Source organism: Oncorhynchus kisutch, linkage group LG27 (assembly GCF_002021735.2).
Source record: "Oncorhynchus kisutch isolate 150728-3 linkage group LG27, Okis_V2, whole genome shotgun sequence".
In the NCBI taxonomy this organism is placed as follows: domain Eukaryota; kingdom Metazoa; phylum Chordata; class Actinopteri; order Salmoniformes; family Salmonidae; genus Oncorhynchus; species Oncorhynchus kisutch.
The window spans coordinates 44,024,858-44,045,603 of NC_034200.2; the positions used below are offsets into that span (position 1 = coordinate 44,024,858).

The window sequence follows — 20,746 nt, forward strand, 5'->3', positions numbered from 1 at the left end:
CTTTACATAGCCACCCTACACCGCCCAGTGGCTTTACATAGCCCCCCCCTACACCGCCCAGTGGCTCTCAATAGCCCCCCTACACCGCCCAGTGGCTTTACAGCTTGTGGGCACCTCAAGCTGCCCATGTATTGTTTAGTGTAGTGTAGTGGCTTTGCTGGCATGCATCTAAAATATTTTTTTGAGTTTGCCCCACCAAGATTTACATGCTAAATTTGCCTCTGGTTATTTTAAATGTCTTGCTATTTTTATATAGGGACATAAAACAAACTGGGAGGGCTCAAGTTTCAACTTCAGCCCCTGTCGTGTTGCCAGGCAGAGCTGTTTTATCCAGACACACATCCTGTGCTTTTTCATTTGGCGCATAGGGCATACAGACACAGCTTGGCTACATTGTAACCTTGAAGTGGCCAAGGCGCATACTCTCATATGGGCCAGTTACTTTTGTAACTGAATGAAAAAAATTTAACAAGGTGATTTAACCGATTGAAGTTGGAAAATAGATGACGAAATGCAGAATGGTGTTCAATGCCTGTAAACAGCTTGTGGTGCTGTTTACACGCAGCTCAGTGATATGGATCACACCATCGAACATTAAAACAACGATACAAATGTTGCACAATGAAGTAGATAAACATTGTCTTTAGCAGGTGCCTTTTCTTTTTAACACCAGTGGTGCGACTAGTGCCTTCTAACTGCACTGTGCCAACACAGGCCAATACAGGCCAACACAGGCCAACACAGGCCAACACATGCCAACACAGGCCAACACAGGCCAATACAGGCCAACACGGGCCAATACTGGCCAACAAAGGCCAATACAGGCCAACACAGGCCAATACTGGCCAACAAAGGCCAATACAGGCCAATACAGGCCAACACAGGCCAATACAGGCCAACACGGGCCAATACTGGCCAACAAAGGCCAATACAGGCCAACACAGGCCAATACTGGCCAACAAAGGCCAATACAGGCCAACACAGGCCAATACAGGCCAACACGGGCCAATACTGGCCAATACAGGCCAACACAGGCCAATACTGGCCAACAAAGGCCAATACAGGCCAACACAGGCCAATACAGGCCAACACAGGCCAATACAGTTGAGCGGAAGCAAAGAAAAACTACTACTTTTGGGTGATCAAAACCATTCATTTTGAGGTGACGGGGGTACGTACGGGTGCAAAATGCAATCTGTTAATTATTTTATCATATATAAAATGGACATATCTATTTTAATATAGACTAGCTCAAAACATTACTAATCACTGAAAATTACAAACGACCCGATGGATCATTTTCTGGTACAACATAGAGGTGCAAAAACATTCATTCAGGCACGATGGACACAGGCCTATCCCACCTGGACAAGAGGAACACCTATGTGAGAATGCTGTTCATCAACATCATAGTCCACTCCAAGCTTGACACTAAAGCTCAAGGCCCTTGGTATGAGCACCTACCTCCCTCTGCAACTGGATCCTGGACTTCCTGATGGGCCGCCCCCTGGTGGTAAGGGTAGGCAACAACACATCTGCCACGCTGACCCTCAACACGGGGGCCCCTCGGGTGTGTGCTTAGTACCCTCCCGTACTCCCTGTTTAACCACGACTGCGTGGCCATGCACGACTCCAACACCATCATTAAGTTTGCAGACAAAACGACGGTGGTGAGACAAACTACAGGGAGGAGATTAGAGCCCTGGTAACAAACTACAGGGAGGAGATTAGAGCCCTGGTAACAAACTACAGGGAGGAGATTAGAGCCCTGGTAACAAACTACAGGGAGGAGATTAGAGCCCTGGTAACAAACTACAGGGAGGAGGTTAGAGCCCTGGTAACAAACTACAGGGAGGAGGTTAGAGCCCTGGCAACAAACTACAGGGAAGAGATTAGAGCCTTGGTAACAAACTACAGGGAGGAGGTTAGAGCCCTCGTAACAAACTACAGGGAAGAGATTAGAGCCCTGGTAACAAACTACAGGGAGGAGATTAGAGCCCTGGTAACAAACTACAGGGAGGAGGTTAGAGCCCTGGTAACAAACTACAGGGAGGAGGTTAGAGACCCGGTAAGAAACTACAGGGAAGAGATTAGAGCCCCGGTAACAAACTACAGGGAGGAGGTTAGAGCCCTGGTAACAAACTACAGGGAGGAGGTTAGAGCCCTAGTAACAAACTACAGGGAGGAGGTTAGAGCCCTGGCAACAAACTACAGGGAAGAGATTAGAGCCTTGGTAACAAACTACAGGGAGGAGGTTAGAGCCCTCGTAACAAACTACAGGGAGGAGATTGGAGCCCTGGTAACAAACTACAGGGAGGAGATTAGAGCCCTGGTAACAAACTACAGGGAGGAGGTTAGAGCCCTGGTAACAAACTACAGGGAGGAGGTTAGAGCCCTGGTAACAAACTACAGGGAGGAGATTAGAGCACTGGCACAATGGAACAGCCTCTCATTCAACGTCAGTAAAACCAAGGAGCTGATCGCGGACTACAGGAAACGGGGAGGAGCATGCGCCTATTGTCGTCGACGGGCTGCAGGGGAGAGGGTGAAGTGAAGTTCCTTGGCGTGCGCATCACAGCCTCTTCAACCTCAGGAGGAAATTCAGCCCTGCATGGCGCTCAGATCCTAAAGAAGTTCTCCAGCTGCACTATTGAGAGTAACCGGCTGCATCACCATCTGGTACAGCAAATAAAAAAACAACATGAAGGGCTTGACATTCACCTGTTTATCCACTTGTCCATCAGACAAGGAGGTGACTGAAAATTGTGAAATTATTCTACCTTCTGCCTATTGGCTACTTGGCTTATTCAAGCCTTTCTCAAAATACAACACCGCCCCTTTTAGACATAAAAAAGCTCTTTACCTGACTGGCTTTTCAAAGATGTCTAGAAAAGTACATGTTTTGACTACAAATGATCTGATAATAATAATAATCAGTAACTAGCAAAGGATATGAACTAAATGTCACATGGCTAAATGCAGCTCTCTCTTCGATCTCAGCACAAGTGAGTTACTCATGGCCGCTCATGATCCATATTTAGCCTATTTGTAATGGGCTATTTGCATACTGCAGCTCTGATTGGTTTAATAGTGTGTGTCAATGCAATAGAATCCTATTCCAATACGTTGTGCCTACAACAAAATCTCTTGCACAGTTCCATTTGTTTCAGTATGTTGCTTTGAAAGTGGCTAATATTGCGGTGACAGTGTTAACAGGGACAACTCTAGAACAGTGATCACTTTCTGGGCCTCCCGGGTGGCGCAGTGGTTAAGGGCGCTGTATTGCAGCGCCATCTGTGCCATCAGAGACTCTGGGTTTGCGCCCAGGCTCTGTCCTGTGGCGGGCCGGGCGCTGTGCGTGCTAACCAAGGTTGCCAGGTGCACGGTGTTTCCTCCGACACATTGGTGCGGCTGGCTTCCGGGTTGGATGCGCGCTGTGTTAAGAAGCAGTGCGGCTTGGTTGGGTTGTGTATCGGAGGACGCATGACTTTCAACCTTCGTCTCTCCCGAGTCCGTACGGGAGTTGTAGCGATGAGACAAAATAGTAGCTACTACTACCACGAAATTGGGGAGAAAAAGGGGTAAAAAAAGTCAAAATGCCCAGATCTTCCGCTGAGACTTTTTAACATTAACCAATTAAAAACAGTCCTGTAGCAATGAGGTTTGAGCAGTAAGCTGTAGATATCCATGAGGAAACTCCTGGAGATGGAGTTCGAGATTGAGATGGAGTTCTAGAGGACCTTAGCCTTGCAGAGGAACTCAAGAAAGCATCTGTCATTATCACAGCATGATCATGGCTTTGCTTGAATTTACCTGCCAATGCATTGTTGTTTGGGCCATTTAAAAAAAAAATGATATTTCAAAATTTGAGGTAGGCTATATGATCATACCGGTAATAGATCCGTTGTTGTATTACTTGAGGCATAGCTGAGTGAGCATACATTTAAATAATACTGTATGCTTTGTATCTTAAGGAGAAAGCAGCAGACTGAGGGTCCGCCTCAACATCCCTCTGCTCTGCCACTGACCTAAAAGGGACACCTTTTTATTGGTAAACTCGAGTATTGGTCTCATGCACAAATTAAGGTTGTTACTCCTATGACCAGAGAAAGTGAAATATTCCTCGATATCAAAAAAAGACCCAAGCCACTAATAATAACAACGCATTCCTATAGAAACACTCTCCTACTCATTCATTCCTATAGGTACACTCTCATACTCATTCATTCCTATAGGTACACTCTCCTACTCATTCATTCCTATAGGTACACTCTCCTACTCATTCATTCCGATAGGTACACTCTCCTACTCATTCATTCCTATAGGTACACACTCCTACTCATTCAATCCTATAGGTACACTCTCCTACTCATTCATTCCTATAGGTACACTCTCCTACTCATTCATTCCTATAGGTACACTCTCCTACTCATTCATTCCTATAGATACACACTCCTACTCATTCATTCCTATAGATACACACTCCTACTCATTCATTCCTATAGGTACACACTCCTACTCATTCATTCCTATAGGTAAACTATCCTACTCATTCATTCCTATAGGTGCACTCTCCTACTGATTCATTCCTATAGGTGCACTCTCCTACTCATTCATTCCTATAGATACACACTCCTACTCATTCATTCCTATAGGTACACACTCCTACTCATTCAATCCTATAGGTACACTCTCCTACTCATTCATTCCTATAGGTGCACTCTCCTAGTCATTCATTCCTATAGGTACACTCTCCTACTCATTCATTCCTATAGGTGCACTCTCCTACTCATTCATTCCGATAGGTACACTCTCCTACTCATTCATTCCTATAGATACACACTCCTACTCATTCATTCCTATAGGTACACTCTCCTACTGATTCATTCCTATAGGTACACTCTCCAACTCATTCAATCCTATAGGTGCACTCTCCTACTCATTCATTCCTATAGGTGCACTCTCCTACTGATTCATTCCTATAGGTACACTCTCCAACTCATTCATTACTGCTGCAGTGCTTGTTGTAGTGCTGAGTGGAAATAGGAAGAACGCGCATTGTCTGGCTAATAAAAGTGTTGAATACAAAGTGTTGACAGGGCTGAGTGAGAACGTAAACATGAACTCAGTCATAAAAACAGCAGCTCTTTGCTGTATTTGTTGACAGTCTCTCTAATCATGGTTTTATACGTTTTGAAATCTCACAGTATACATTTTGCTGTAGCTTTGTTTAATGCCTGCTACATTACAACAGATACAGTAATCTGAGCCATCCGATTGGCCAGCGGTAGATTTATCGTGCAATTTGCTCTCAAGCTCCGCTGATAAGGCACATTTTGTACCTTGAGACAAATGAATTGTTCAAAATGGCAACAAATCGGGTGCACCTACCGACAACAGCCGAGACAAATCAAATAAAAATAGGAACACAAGGTTTTATCATTGTTTTTTTTACAGAAATAATTGGCAATCGACTAGGAATGCCTTTCGCAAATGATCGGTTGGTGACCGGTTGGTGACCACTGCTCTAAAGAATTGAGTGAAGTTCGATATCATGCTTCTCTCTGTGCATTGATATTTCTGCACAGCATTCCTGGGGGAGATGCACGGCAGTCTCGGGTCTAGAGGGAACATTGATCATAATCCTCAATAACTTCAAGCGAAGACAGAGGGTCAACCTGATGAACCAAACTACTCAGTAATCTCCTCCATGAAGACTGGACGTCAGCCTGATGAACCAAACTACTCAGTCATCTCCTCCATGAAGACTGGAGGTCAGCCTGATGAACCAAACTATTCAGTCATCTCCTCCATGAAGACTGGAGGTCAGCCAGATGAACCAAACTACTCAGTAATCTCCTCCCTGAAGACTGGAGGTCAGCCTGATGAACCAAACTACTCAGTAATCTCCATGAAGACTGGGGGTCAGCCTGATGAACCAAACTACTCAGTAATCTCCTCCATGAAGACTGGAGGTCAGCCTGATGAACCAAACTACTCAGTAATCTCCTCCATGAAGACTGGAGGTCAGCCTGATGAACCAAACTACTCAGTAATCTCCTCCATGAAGACTGGAGGTCAGCCTGATGAACCAAACTACTCAGTAATCTCCTCCATGAAGACTGGAGGTCAGCCTGATGAACCAAACTACTCAGTAATCTCCTCCATGAAGACTGGAGGTCAGCCTGATGAACCAAACTATTCAGTAATCTCCTCCATGAAGACTGGAGGTCAGCCTGATGAACCAAACTACTCAGTAATCTCCTCCATGAAGACTGGGGGTCAGCCTGATGAACCAAACTACTCAGTATATAGCCCAACTCTCACATGCACACATACATGTACTGATAAATGTATGTATAATTAGTAGGTTTTGTTATCTCTTTGAACAATCCTTTTTTATTTTTGTACTTCTATAGTGTTTTTGTTGTGTGGTTTTTATACAAGCCCCTGAGCTTTCAACTACACCTGCATAACGTGTATGTATTAGTTTGTATCTGTATTGTTTGTCAATTGTTTTCTTTGGTGAAAATAAATTTAACTAAACTTAAACTATGTCCCCATCCGATGGTTCCCCTCAATCGCTAACGAGACAAGAATCAGATGCATTCATAATGAACCTGTTTCAGTTACAGGGTGTTTCCCGTCTTCAGCCAGTTGCAGGCTGACATTTAGTGGGATACGTCTTGCCCTGAAGGCAGAACTGAGCGATTTCCGCTAGATAGACCAGCTGCAAAAGGTCCAAATTGGCTTTATTGTAAGAATTCATAAAAACAAATATGAGCTATTTGGTCTTAATTTAAGGTTAGGGTTACTAGTGTGGTTAAGGTTAGGGTTAAGTTGTTATGTTATGACTTTGTGGCTGTGCCAGCTAGTGACCACCCTGCAGAACTGCTCCAGAGCATGATGGAGAACGCTGGGGCGGCAGCGTAGCCTAGTGGTTAGAGTGTTGGACTAGTAACCGGAAGGTTGCAAGTTCAAACCCCCGAGCTGACAAGGTACAAATCTGTCTGAACAGGCAGTTAACCCACTGTTCCTAGGTCCCAAAATAAGAATTTGTTCTTAACTGACTTGCCTAGTTAAATAAAGGTAACATAAATCAAATAAACCTGCTAGTCAGATTGAGTATCCCACAAATGTTGCTTTTCAAACTGTGCGCAGAATTGATCTTGTCTCTCTCTCAATTTCAATTCAAGGGCTTTACTAGCATGGGAAACATCTGTTAACATTGCCAAAGCAAGTGAAGTAGATAATAAACAAAAGTGAAATAAACAAAACTGTACACTAAACATTACACTCATAGAAGTTCCAAAGGAATTAAGACATTTCAGATGTCATATCATGTATATATGCAGTGTTTATCGATGTGAAAATAGTTAAAGTAGAAAAGGGAATATAAATAAACATAAATATGGGTTGTATTTAAAATGGTGTTTGTTCTTCACTGGTTGCCCTTTTCTTGTGACAACATGTCACAAATATTGCTGCTGTGATGGCACACTGTGGTATTTCACCCAGTAGATAATGGGTTGTTTTTTTGTGGATCTGTGTAATCTGATGGAAATATGTGTCTCTAATATTGTCATACATTTGACAGGAGGTTAGGAAGTGCAGCTCAGTTTCCACCTCATTTCGTGGGCGGTGTGCACATAGTCAAAGCTTTCCTCTCAAGAGAAGACAGGTTATGTACAGACTCAGTCCGCTGCGGCGGCCTTTCTCAATAGCAAGGCTATGCTCACTGAGTCTGTACATAGTCAAAGCTTTCCTTAAGTTTGGGTCAGTCACAGTGGTCAGGTATTCTGCCACTGTGTACTCTCTGTTTAGGGCCAAGTAGAATTCTAGTTTGCTCTGTTTTTTTCTTAATTCTTCACAATGTGTCAAGTAATTATCTTTTTGTTTTCTCATGATTTGGTTGGGTCTAATTGTGTTGCTGTCTCTCCCCTCCCCTCCCCTCCCCTCCCCTCCCCTCCCCTCCCCCTCTCTGCTATATTTACCGTGCCTCCTGATGGTGGTCCCTTAAAAGGTCCTGACGGTGTCTTCAGCATTCTGCCGAGTGGCAGCATTATTTTAGTTCTGTGGCCGCTGCTCGTCCTGTCCCCTCCACTCCCATTGCTGTTCTGCCTGGTTTAGGACTTGCTTTGGATACTTTTGGAGTTGCACCCCCTGTCCTGTTGGTTTCAACGATTGAAAGATTTTCAGTTTTGGTGAGTGAAAATGGTTTTAATTCATATGCTTTTGTATAATGAAATTAGACTCCAATCTATATTTTGCATATTTTGTCTAATGGATAATAGTAGGCCTATATCTAGGCTATTGAGGACTATATTTATTACCATAGGCCTGAATGTATATAATTTATTATTAAGTTACATTAATGTCACCTTCACTAATACTTGGTTGTCCTAGTATTGTTTCATTTGATGAATGTAGCTAACATAACAATTCTGAGTAAACTAACTTACCTTCCAATGTATTCATTTAATTTTCATATGTTTTTATTGACTAACTCTCATAATGGTACTAAGACTGAGTTCATATGTTTTTATTGACTAACTCTCATAATGGTACTAAGACTGAGTTCATATGTTTTTATTGACTAACTCTCATAATGGTACTAAGACTGAGTTCATATGTTTTTATTGACTAACTCTCATAATGGTACTAAGACTGAGTTCATATGTGCAGTTGGATAGTGCATGGAGACCTAATTTTAGAATAAGAGCCCAGAGGCCTACCTTAAGTCATGTTACATAGCATCTTTAGACATCCTAAAGAGATTCTCTGGTACTTTTTAGCCAGTAGTTCTGAAAGTAGCACTCACAAGCCAAAAGTGGTTCATGGAAATAGCCGTCTACATCACATATGTGCAGATATGTGCACCACGTCATTACTCTCTCTCTCTCTCTCTGCTGTGTCCACTGAGCATTTGGGCCCGCCCTGCAACCTTATTGGATAACGCTGGGCAGGTCTCTTGCTAGGTGACACTCAAATGCGAGGGGCTGAAAATGTCTAGAACTCAGATTGCTAGGGGACTGGCCCACGTTGGGGGAATTGTAGGGAAAATGGCGCCGTCACAGCTTCAAGAAAACAGTTGCTTTCTAACTAGGGATTTGGTGGCGAATTGAGGTAAGACAGTAATTCTGGTCGAAGATGATGCATGTATGAAATACACATAGTGGAAGGTTTCAAAATACTTTTCTGACAGATTTTGTTTTGTTTGTCAACAATCAAATTAACAAATGTATTAAATAAAATGCTAGAGGAGCACATGCCCCAGTTTCCCATAGGAGCACATGCCCCAGTTTCCCATAGGAGCACATGCCCCAGTTTCCCATAGGAGCACATGCCCCAGTTTCCCATAGGAGCACATGCCCCAGTTTCCCATAGGAGCACATGCCCCAGTTTCCCATAGGAGCACATGCCCCAGTTTCCCATAGGAGCACATGCCCCAGTTTCCCATAGGAGCACATGCCCCAGTTTCCCATAGGAGCACATGCCCCAGTTTCCCATAGGAGCACATGACCCAGTTTCCCATAGGAGCACATGCCCCAGTTTCCCATAGGAGCACATGCCCCAGTTTCCCATAGGAGCACATGCCCCAGTTTCCCATAGGAGCACATGCCCCAGTTTCCCATAGGAGCACATGCCCCAGTTTCCCATAGGAGCACATGCCCCAGTTTCCCATAGGAGCACATGCCCCAGTTTCCCATAGGAGCACATGCCCCAGTTTCCCATAGGAGCACATGACCCAGTTTCCCATAGGAGCACATGACCCAGTTTCCCATAGGAGCACATGCCCCAGTTTCCCATAGGAGCACATGCCCCAGTTTCCCATAGGAGCACATGCCCCAGTTTCCCATAGGAGCACATGACCCAGTTTCCCATAGGAGCACATGCCCCAGTTTCCCATAGGAGCACATGACCCAGTTTCCCATAGGAGCACATGACCCAGTTTCCCATAGGCTTACTACCAGAGCATCAGTCTACCCTTACCCTCCCAGGGTAGGCCTATCCATACCCATACCCACCCTGGGTAGACCTTTTCATACCCTTACTCGACCTGGGTTGACCTTTTCATACCCTTACTCACCCTGGGTAGGCCTATCCATACCCATACTCACCCTGGGTAGGCCTTTTCATACCCTTACTCACCGTGGGTAGGCGTATCCCGCCCATGACACCTGATGGGGCTCAGCCTTTCCAGTGTCAGTCTGGCTCAAAATCTACTCTGGAATAGCACTTTAGTCTATCTCAGTTTCCAGTTTCCAGACTGAAGACTGAAGTGATTGTTAGTCTGGAGGAGGAGAAGAAGTCAATTCGTTAAAGACACAATGTAGCCTACTAGTAAAGATTAGATTAATTGTGAACTTGGCTATTCCAATCAGATTCTTTTAATAACAGCTTTGCCATTTGAATACACTGTGAACTAATCTAGAACTGTTATATTTAGTTGTCAATCAATAATAATATCAATTAAAACCATTTAATCATAAATTGACAGATTTAACTGCAAGCTTGAACTAAAACAACTATACCATAACCCCATCATAACCATAATCAGAATGTTTTACAGACTTATTTACACTGAGTAGATTCAAATCCTGTTCTGATTGAACTTAGCGTGTGGCGGGGAGCCTGGAGTCTGAACTTATCAGCCAGCCAGTCAGGATGTCTGCATCGTTCCACGTGAAACAGCACCACCACCACCACAGTGACAAGAAGCAGCAGCATGAGAGCATCAGCCATCACAGCTCTCGCTCCTCTTTTAGTCAGCTGTCATATGCTGCCCACAAGAGAATCCAGCACAGCACCATAGGGTAAGAACAGGAGGATGAGGAGGAGAGGAGGACTGTGCCATCTCTCTACTGCTCCTCTCCTCTGCTGTTTGATCATTTATAATCTATCCGCGGGATTAATTTATGTCCTGGCTGTAACAGTCTTGGTGTGGTGAAGTGACTGTTGTTCTAATACGACTAAAGATGACTGTAGTAGTAGTTTATGTGTTGAGGGTTTTGCTTACTATGTTGTGTTGACACAGGTATGTGACTGACTGCTGACTTGTATGTCTGGAGTAAATATGCTCTGTTGGCACCCTTGCCTCAATCTAAGTAATATAATAATAATGGATCAGTTTAAGATAGAGATAACTGGGTGTGTTGGCCTTCCGTATCTGCGGTGGAAGGTGGCCGAGCTACAGCGGTGTTTGTTAGACTATGAGACATGAAAACATCGGTTTGACCTATGGAGTGACCGCTCTATGGAAAGGGAAGAGTCTCATGAACACCATGGTGTTCTCTGTTCTGCTCTACGACCACCACATGTGACACAGGACTCACCTGAAAGTAAGACATACAAACACATTGAAGTATGGAGGTAGGTTTGTGCCACCAAAAATAAGGGTTTAAATATGTGTAAAATAAATAGATTCTTCAAATCTTATTCCCTGTGATTTATTTTTTGACTGTCTTTTTTGCCGTTTATGAATGTGTTATTAAATGTGTTTCTGTGGACTAAATAAAAAAGGTTAATACCAAAAGGGATCCAAAAATTCCAAGTCATATAGCGACATGATCCATGGCATGACCATCTTATAATCATTTGAAATGTTAGTTTAGTAACCTGTGGTACAATATCACACTGTTCTGTAGACACATGGTCAGAAGGCTCCATGTTGGAGACATGCTGTAGGCTGAAGGACCAGGCTGAAGGCTTCATGTTGGAAACATGCTGTAGGCTGAAGGACCAGACTGAAGGCTTCATGTTGGAGACGTGCTGTAGGCTGAAGGACCAGGCTGAAGGCTTCATGTTGGAAACATGCTGTAGGCTGGAGGACCAGACTGAAGGCTCCATGTTGAAGACATGCTGTAGGCTGAAGGACCAGAATGTAGGCTCCATGTTGGAGATGCAGTAGGCTGAGGGCTCCATGTTTAAGACATGATGTAGACTGAGGGCTCCATGTTTAAGACATGATGTAGGCTGAGGGCTCCATGTTTAAGACATGATGTAGGCTGAGAGCTCCATGTTGGAGACCTGCTGTAGGCTGGAGGACCAGACTGAAGGCGCCCTGTTGGAGAAATGCAGTAGTTTGAAGGCTCCATTTTGGACACATGCTGTAGGCTGAGGGACCCTGCTGAATGCTTTTCTTCCTGCTGAGTGAACATGATCTCTTGCAGGCTGGGAGCCAGAGATATTCATGGCGAGAGCTGAGCTACATGTGTCTGCTTGAGAGGAAAACGACTCAATGACTGTACTATTGGGACATTATTTTTTACTGTTAATAATGACACTGATGTTGGCTGGCCTGTACAGGAACAGTTTAATAGTAAAAGGCTTTGGTGGTGCCTGGGTGGAATGCTCACTGAACAGACCTGTATCTTTAGTCTTGGGATTCTAAACTTTAGCTTGTAGCTATGTATTTTATGTGCCGTTAGAGGCTTAATCATAATTATAATAGTGTAATTTTCCTGCTCTCTGTACTGCACTCTTAGAGAAAAACATGTGATCTAGAACCTTAAGGGTTTCTTTGGCTCTCCCAATAGGGGAACCCTTTGAAGAACCCTTTTGGGTTCCATGTAGGACCCTTTCCATGGAGGTTCTAAGTGGAACAAAAAAGGGGTTATCCCTTGAACCAAAAAGGGTTCTCCTATGGGGACAGCCTAAAACCCCTTTTGGAGTGTGGTGTTCCTCAGCTGAATGTTCAGTGTGAATCTGTAGTTCCTCCAGCTGAATGATCAGTGTGGATCTGTAGTTCCTCCAGCTGAATGATCAGTGTGAATCTGTAGTTCCTCCAGCTGAATGATCAAATCAAATCAAATTTAAATCAACATTTTCAAATCAAATGTATTTATATAGCCCTTCGTACATCAGCTGATATCTCAAAGTGCTGTACAGAAACCCAGCCTAAAACCCCAAACAGCAAGCAATGCAGGTGTAGAAGCACGGTGGCTAGGAAAAACTCCCTAGAAAGGCCAAAACCTAGGAAGAAACCTAGACAGGAACCAGGCTATGTGGGGTGGCCAGTCCTCTTCTGGCTGTGCCGGGTGGAGATTATAACAGAACATGGCCAAGATGTTCAAATGTTCATAAATGACCAGCATGGTCGTATAATAATAAGGCAGAACAGTTGAAACTGGAGCAGCAGCACGGTCAGATGGACTGGGGACAGCAAGGAGTCATCATGTCAGGTAGTCCTGGGGCATGGTCCTAGGGCTCAGGTCAGTTGAAACTGGAGATCAGTGTGAATCTGTAGTTCCTCCAGCTGAATGATCAGTGTGAATCTGTAGTTCCTCCAGCTGAATGATCAGTGTGAATCTGTAGTTCCTCCAGCTGAATGATCAGTGTGAATCTGTAGTTCCTCCAGCTGAATGATCAGTGTGAATCTGTAGTTCCTCCAGCTGAATGATCAGTGTGAATCTGTAGTTCCTCCAGCTGTTAGTGTTTAATACAAACTCTTCCAATCATGTGAACTCTCCCACTGCTGAACTCTACTCCAGCTCTCCAACAGTTCCTTTCCTTTCTTGGTCTCATTCAAAACCCCAAACAGACAAATGGAGGTGTGAGAGGCTGATGTATCTGTGGTGTCTGGTGTATCTGTGGTGCCTGGTGTATCTGTGGTGCCTGGTGTATCTGTGGTGTCTGGTGTATTTGTGGTGTCTGGTGTATCTGTATATCTGTGGTGTCTGGTGTATCTGTGGTGTCTGGTGTATCTGTGGTGTCTGGTATATCTTTTAGGTCTGGTATATCTGTGGTGTCAGTTATATATGTTGGGTCTGGTTTATCTTTGGTTTCTAATGTGTCTGTGGTATCTGGTGTATATCTGTGGTGTCTGGTGTATCTGTGGTGTCTGGTGTATCTGTGGTGTCTGGTGTATCTGTGGTGTCTGGTGTATATGTGGTGTCTGGTAGATCTGTGGTGTCTGGTGTATCTGTGGTGTCTGGTGTATCTGTGATGTCTGGTATATCTTTTAGGTCTGGTATATCTGTGGTGTCAGTTATATATGTTGGGTCTGGTTTATCTTTGGTTTCTAATGTGTCTGTGGTATCTGGTGTATCTTTATCTATTTTGTCTGTTGTTTGCGTGTTGTTATTGTGTGTGTCAGGATCATGTGAGTTATTTCTGCTGTTCGCTGGACTAGGTTCCACTATCAGTATATCTTCACATATGTATTTGTTTAGTGACACTGGTAACTTTCCATTCTTACATCTATCTCAGTAGTAACTGTTACTGTCAAGGTACATCCAGGTAGAACATCTGTAGCTATGACACAACTACTGTTGCTATGACACAACCACTGTTGCTATGACACAACTACTCGGTGTTAAAGAATTGTAAAGCTCTGACTCTGTCTTTCTCTGTCCCTCTCTCTCTCTCTCTCTCTCTCTCTCTCTCTCTCTCTCTCTCTCACCTTATCTACACCCGTCAGAGTGCAGCAGAGTTTTGTCGAATCAGAGAAGAGGTCGGAGTTCATACCTAGCCAGCTGCTGCCGCCGAGAGTCAAGAAGTACCTGGCCATGGACCCTGACACCAACGATGTCATTGGATACATAGTTCCTGTCTTCAGGACCAGGTGGGGAGACTGGGATATAACGTAGTAACATTGATATGTTTCAGATAGACATTTACACTGAATGATACAATATGTGCCTGTTGTTTAGCCATGAGTTTGGGGATAAAATAAATAAATACACGTTTAACCTTTATATAACTAGGGGATGTTCAGGTTTAGTTTAATTTATTTGTACCAAAGAAAACAAGTGGTCAACAACAATACAGATAAAAAGGAATGAATAAACGGTGTGCAGGTGGCTGGAAGCACAAAATACTATATAAATACATTCGGGAAGTACAAAAATAAAACAGGTTTGTTAAAACACATAACAAAACCCACTAATAATAAATGTAAAAATTAACTGATCAGAAATCACAAAAAAATTATAAACAGTATAAGTTTTGTTTAAATGTGTGTGTGTTTGTGGATGTGAGTGTGTGAAAGTTGGGCTATATGGAGGAGATTACTGAGTAGTTTGGTTCATCAGGCTGACCCCCAGTCTTCATGGAGGAGATTAATGAGTAGTTTGGTTCATCAGGCTGACCCCCAGTCTTCATGGAGGAGATGAATAAGTAGTTTGGTTCATCAGGCTGAACCGCAGTCTTCATGGAGGAGATTACTGAGTAGTTTGGTTCATCAGGCTGACCCCCAGTCTTCATGGAGATTACTGAGTAGTTTGGTTCATCAGGCTGACCTCCAGTCTTCATGGAGGAGATTACTGAGTAGTTTGGTTCATCAGGCTGACCTCCAGTCTTCATGGAGGAGATTAATGAGTAGTTTGGTTCATCAGGCTGACCTCCAGTCTTCATGGAGGAGATTACTGAGTAGTTTGGTTCATCAGGCTGACCTCCAGTCTTCATGGAGGAGATTAATGAGTAGTTTGGTTCATCAGGCTGACCCCCAGTCTTCATGGAGGAGATTACTGAGTAGTTTGGTTCGTCAGGTTTGGTTCGTCAGTCTTCGCTTGAAGTTATTGAGGGATGATGATGTCTTGGCAATGTGAAGATAACAATTTCAGAGTACTCTGTATTTGATAAACAATTGACTATGTGAGGTGCTTCAGTGGGGAGGGTGAAGGTTATCACTGTGTCTTGTGTTAAATAAATGTATTTCAGAATTTACCTGTAAGAATCCATTGAAGGGTTTAGGTAAACTGGGACCTGGAGTAATCCATTGAAGGGGTTAGGTAAACTGTCTGGGACCTGGTAGAATCCATTGAAGGGTTTAGGCAAACTGGGACCTGAAGAATCCATTGAAGGGTTTAGTTAAACTGTCCGGGACCTGGTAGAATCCATTGAAGGGTTTAGGTAAACTGGGACCTGGTAGAATCCATTGAAGGGTTTAGGTAAACTGTCTGGGACCTGGTAGAATCCATTGAAGGATTTAGGTAAACTGTCTGGGACCTGGAAGAATCCATTGAAGGGTTTAGGTAAACTGGGACCTGGTAGAATCCATTGAAGAGATTAGGTAAACTGTCCGGGACCTGGTAGAATCCATTGAAGGGTTTAGGTCAACTGGGACCTGAAGAATGCATTGAAGGGTTTAGTTAAACTGTCCGGGACCTGGTAGAATCCATTGAAGGGTTTAGGTAAACTGGGACCTGGTAGAATCCATTGAAGGGTTTAGGTAAACTGTCTGGGACCTGGTAGAATCCATTGAAGGGTTTACGTAAACTGTCTGGGACCTGGTATAATCCATTGAAGGATTTAGGTAAACTGTCTGGGACCTGGTAGAATCCATTGAAGGGTTTACGTAAACTGTCTGGGACCTGGTATAATCCATTGAAGGATTTAGGTAAACTGTCTGGGACCTGGAAGAATCCATTGAAGGGTTTAGGTAAACTGGGACCTGGTAGAATCCATTGAAGGATTTAGGTAAACTGGGACCTGGTAGAATCCATTGAAGTGTTTAGGTAAACTGGGACCTGGTATAATCCATTGAAGGATTTAGGTAAACTGTCTGGGACCTGGAAGAATCCATTTAAGGGTTTAGGTAAACTGGGACCTGGTAGAATCCATTGAAGGGTTTACGTAAACTGTCTGGGACCTGGTATAATCCATTGAAGGATTTAGGTAAACTGTCTGGGACCTGATATAATCCATTGAAGGGTTTAGGTAAATTGGGACCTGGTAGAATCCATTGAAGGGTTTAGGTAAAATGTCTGGGACCTGGTAGAATCCATTGAAGGATTTAGGTAAACTGTCTGGGACCTGGAAGAATCCATTGAAGTGTTTAGGTAAACCGTGGACCTGGTAGAATCCAATGAAGGGTTTAGGTAAACTGGGACCTCGTAGAATCCAGTGAAGTGTTTAGGTAAACTTGGTCCTGGTAGAATCCATTGAAGGGTTTAGGTAAACTGGGGTTAGGGCATTCGTGTGAAGCTGAAAGCGCAAACCACTGCTTTTAACCAGGGCAAGGTGACCGGAAACATGACCCGAATACAATCGGTGTAGCTATTCCTTCCGCAAGGCAATCAAACAAGCTAAGCGTCAGTATAGAGACAAAGTAGAATCTCAATTCAACTGCTCAGACACAAGAGGTATGTGGCAGGGTCTACAGTCAATCACGGATTACATAAAGAAAACCAGCCCCGTCGCGGACCAGGACGTCTTGCTCCCAGACAGACTAAATCACTTTTTTGCTCGCTTTGAGGACAATACAGTGCCACTGACACGGCCCGCTACCAAAACCTGCAAACTCTCCTTCACTGCAGCCGACATGAGTAAAACATTTAAACATGTTAACCCTCGCAGGGCTGTAGGTCCAGACGGCATCCCCAGCCGCATCCTTAGAGCATGCGCAGACCAGCTGGCTGGTGTGTTTACGGACATATTCAATCAATTCTTATCCCAGTCTGCTGTTCCCACATGCTTCAAGAGGGCCACCATTGTTCCTGTACCCAAGAAAGCTAAGGTAACTGACGACTACCGCCCCGTAGCACTCACTTCCGTCATTATGAAGTGCTTTGAGAGTCTAGTCAAGGACCATATCACCTCCACCCTAACCTCCACCCTAGACCCACTCCAATTTGCTTACCGCCCCAATAGGTCCACAGACGACGCAATCGCAACCACACTGCACACTGCCCTAACCCATCTGGACAAGAGGAATACCTATGTGAGAATGCTGTTCATCGACTACAGCTCAGCATTTAACACCATAGTACCCTCCAAACTCGTCATCAAGCTCGAGACCATGGGTCTCGACCCCGCCCTGTGCAACTGGATCCTGGACTTCCTGACGGGCCGCCCCCCCAGGTGGTGAGGGTAGGTAACAACATCTCCACCCCACTGATCCTCAAAACTGGGGCCCCGCAAGGATGCGTTCTGAGCCCTCTCCTGTACTCCCTGTTCACCGACGACACTACCTACAGTGGTAGGCTTGATTACCAACAATGACGAGACGGCCTACAGGGAGGAGGTGAGGGCCCTCAGAGTATGGTGTCAGGAAAATAACCTCACACTCAATGTCAAAAAAACAAAGGAGATGATTGTGGACTTCAGGAAACAGCAGAGGGAACACCCCCCTATCTACATTGACGGGACAGTAGTGGAGAGGGTAGTAAGTTTTAAGATCCTCGGCGTACACATCACGGACAAACTGAATTGGTCCACCCACGCAGACAGCGTGGTGAAGAAGGTGCAGCAGCGCCTCTTCCACCTCAGGAGGCTGAAGAAATTCGGCTTTTCACCAAAAGCACTCACAAACTTTTACAGATGAACAATCGAGAGCATCCTTTAAAACATTTTATTTATTTAATTTTTTCTCCCCAATTTCATGGTCTCCAATTGTTAGTAGCTACTATCTTGTCTCATCGCTACAACTCCCGTACGGGCTCGGGAGAGACGAAGGTTGAAAGTCATGCGTCCTCCGATACACAACCCAACCAAGCCGCACTGCTTCTTAACACAGTGCGCATCCAACCCGGAAGCCAGCTGCACCAATGTGTCGGAGGAAACACCGTGCACCTGGCAACCTTGGTTAGCGCACACTGCGCCCGGCCCGCCACAGGAGTCGCTGGTGCGCGATGAGACAAGGATATCCCTACCGGCCAAACCCTCCCTAACCCGGACGATGCTAGGCCAATTGTGTGTCGCGGCTGGTTACAACAGAGCCTGGGCGCGAACCCAGAGTCTCTGGTGGCACACTGGCGCTGCAGTACAGCACCCTTAACCACTGCGCCACCCGGGAGGCCCGAGAGCATCCTGTCGGGCTGTATCACCACCTGGTACGACAACTGCTCCGCCCACAACCGTAAGGCTCTCCAGAGGGTATTGAGGTCTGCACAACGCATCACTGGGGGCAAACTACCTGCCCTCCAGGACATCTACACCACCCGATGTCACAGGAAGGCCATAAAGTTCTTCAAGGACAACAACCACCCGAGCCACTGCTTGTTCACCCCGCTATCATCCAGAAGGCGAGGTCCGTACATGTGCATCAAAGCAGGGACCGAGAGACTGAAAAACAGCTTCTATCTCAAGGCCATCAGACTGTTAAACAGCCATCACTAACATTGAGTGGCTGCTGTCAACATACTGACTCAACTCCAGCGACTTTAACAATGGAAAAATTGTTTAATATAATGTTTTTAATATAATGTTTACATACCCTACATTACTCATCTCATATGTATATACTGTACAATATATCATCTACTGCATCTTGCCATCTTTATGTAATACGTGTATCACTAGCCACTTTAAACAATGCCACTTTTATATTTTTACATACCCTACATTACTTATCTCATATGTATATACTGTACTCGATACCATCTACTGCATCTTGCCTATGCCGTTCGGCCATCGCTCATCCATATGTATATACTGCACTCGATACCATCTACTGCATCTTGCCTATGCCGTTCTGTTCCATCACTCATCCATATGTATATACTGTACTCGATACCATCTACTGCATCTTGCCTATGCCGTTCTGTTCCATCACTCATCCATATGTATATACTGTACTCTGTACCATCTACTGCATCTTGCCATCTTTATGTAATACGTGTATCACTAGCCACTACAATGCCACTTTTATATTTTTACATACCCTACATTACTTATCTCATATGTATATACTGCACTCGATACCATCTACTGCATCTTGCCTATGCCGTTCGGCCATCGCTCATCCATATGTATATACTGTACTCTATACCATCTACTGCATCTTGCCTATGCCGTTCGGCCATCGCTCATCCATATGTATATACTGCACTCGATACCATCTACTGCATCTTGCCTATGCCGTTCGGCCATCGCTCATCCATATGTATATACTGTACTCTGTACCATCTACTGCATCTTGCCTATGCCGTTCGGCCATCGCTCATCCATATGTATATACTGTACTCTGTACCATCTACTGCATCTTGCCTATGCCGTTCGGCCATCGCTCATCCATATGTATATACTGTACTCTGTACCATCTACTGCATCTTGCCTATGCCGTTCGGCCATCGCTCATCCATATGTATATACTGTACTCTGTACCATCTACTGCATCTTGCCTATGCCGTTCGGCCATCGCTCATCCATATGTATATACTGTACTCTGTACCATCTACTGCATCTTGCCTATGCCGTTCGGCCATCGCTCATCCATATGTATATACTGTACTCTGTACCATCTACTGCATCTTGCCTATGCCGTTCGGCCATCGCTCATCCATATGTATATACTGTACTCTGTACCATCTACTGCATCTTGCCTATGCCGTTCGGCCATCGCTCATCCATATGTATATACTGTACTCTGTACCATCTACTGCATCTTGCCTATGCCGTTCGGCCATCGCTCATCCATATGTATATACTGTACTCTGTACCATCTACTGCATCTTGCCTATGCCGTTCGGCCATCGCTCATCCATATGTATATACTGTACTCTGTACCATCTACTGCATCTTGCCTATGCCGTTCGGCCATCGCTCATCCATATGTATATACTGTACTCTGTACCATCTACTGCATCTTGCCTATGCCGTTCGGCCATCGCTCATCCATATGTATATACTGTACTCTGTACCATCTACTGCATCTTGCCTATGCCGTTCGGCCATCGCTCATCCATATGTATATACTGTACTCTGTACCATCTACTGCATCTTGCCTATGCCGTTCGGCCATCGCTCATCCATATGTATATACTGTACTCTGTACCATCTACTGCATCTTGCCTATGCCGTT

At 44.6% G+C, this 20,746-nt stretch overlaps 1 protein-coding gene across 1 annotated transcript in view; it reads left to right on the plus strand.

Annotated features, from left to right (window-relative positions):
- Window positions 1-8,049: 8,049 nt before the first annotated feature.
- LOC109875734 (M-protein, striated muscle) overlaps window positions 8,050-20,746 on the plus strand; it is an 82,045-nt gene continuing 69,348 nt past the window's right edge. Inside the window, 3 exon segments of the mRNA XM_074933794.1 lie at window positions 8,050-8,204; window positions 10,621-10,817; window positions 14,423-14,566. Coding sequence (XP_074789895.1) covers window positions 10,669-10,817; window positions 14,423-14,566 — 293 coding nt within the window. The 5' untranslated portion in view covers window positions 8,050-8,204; window positions 10,621-10,668.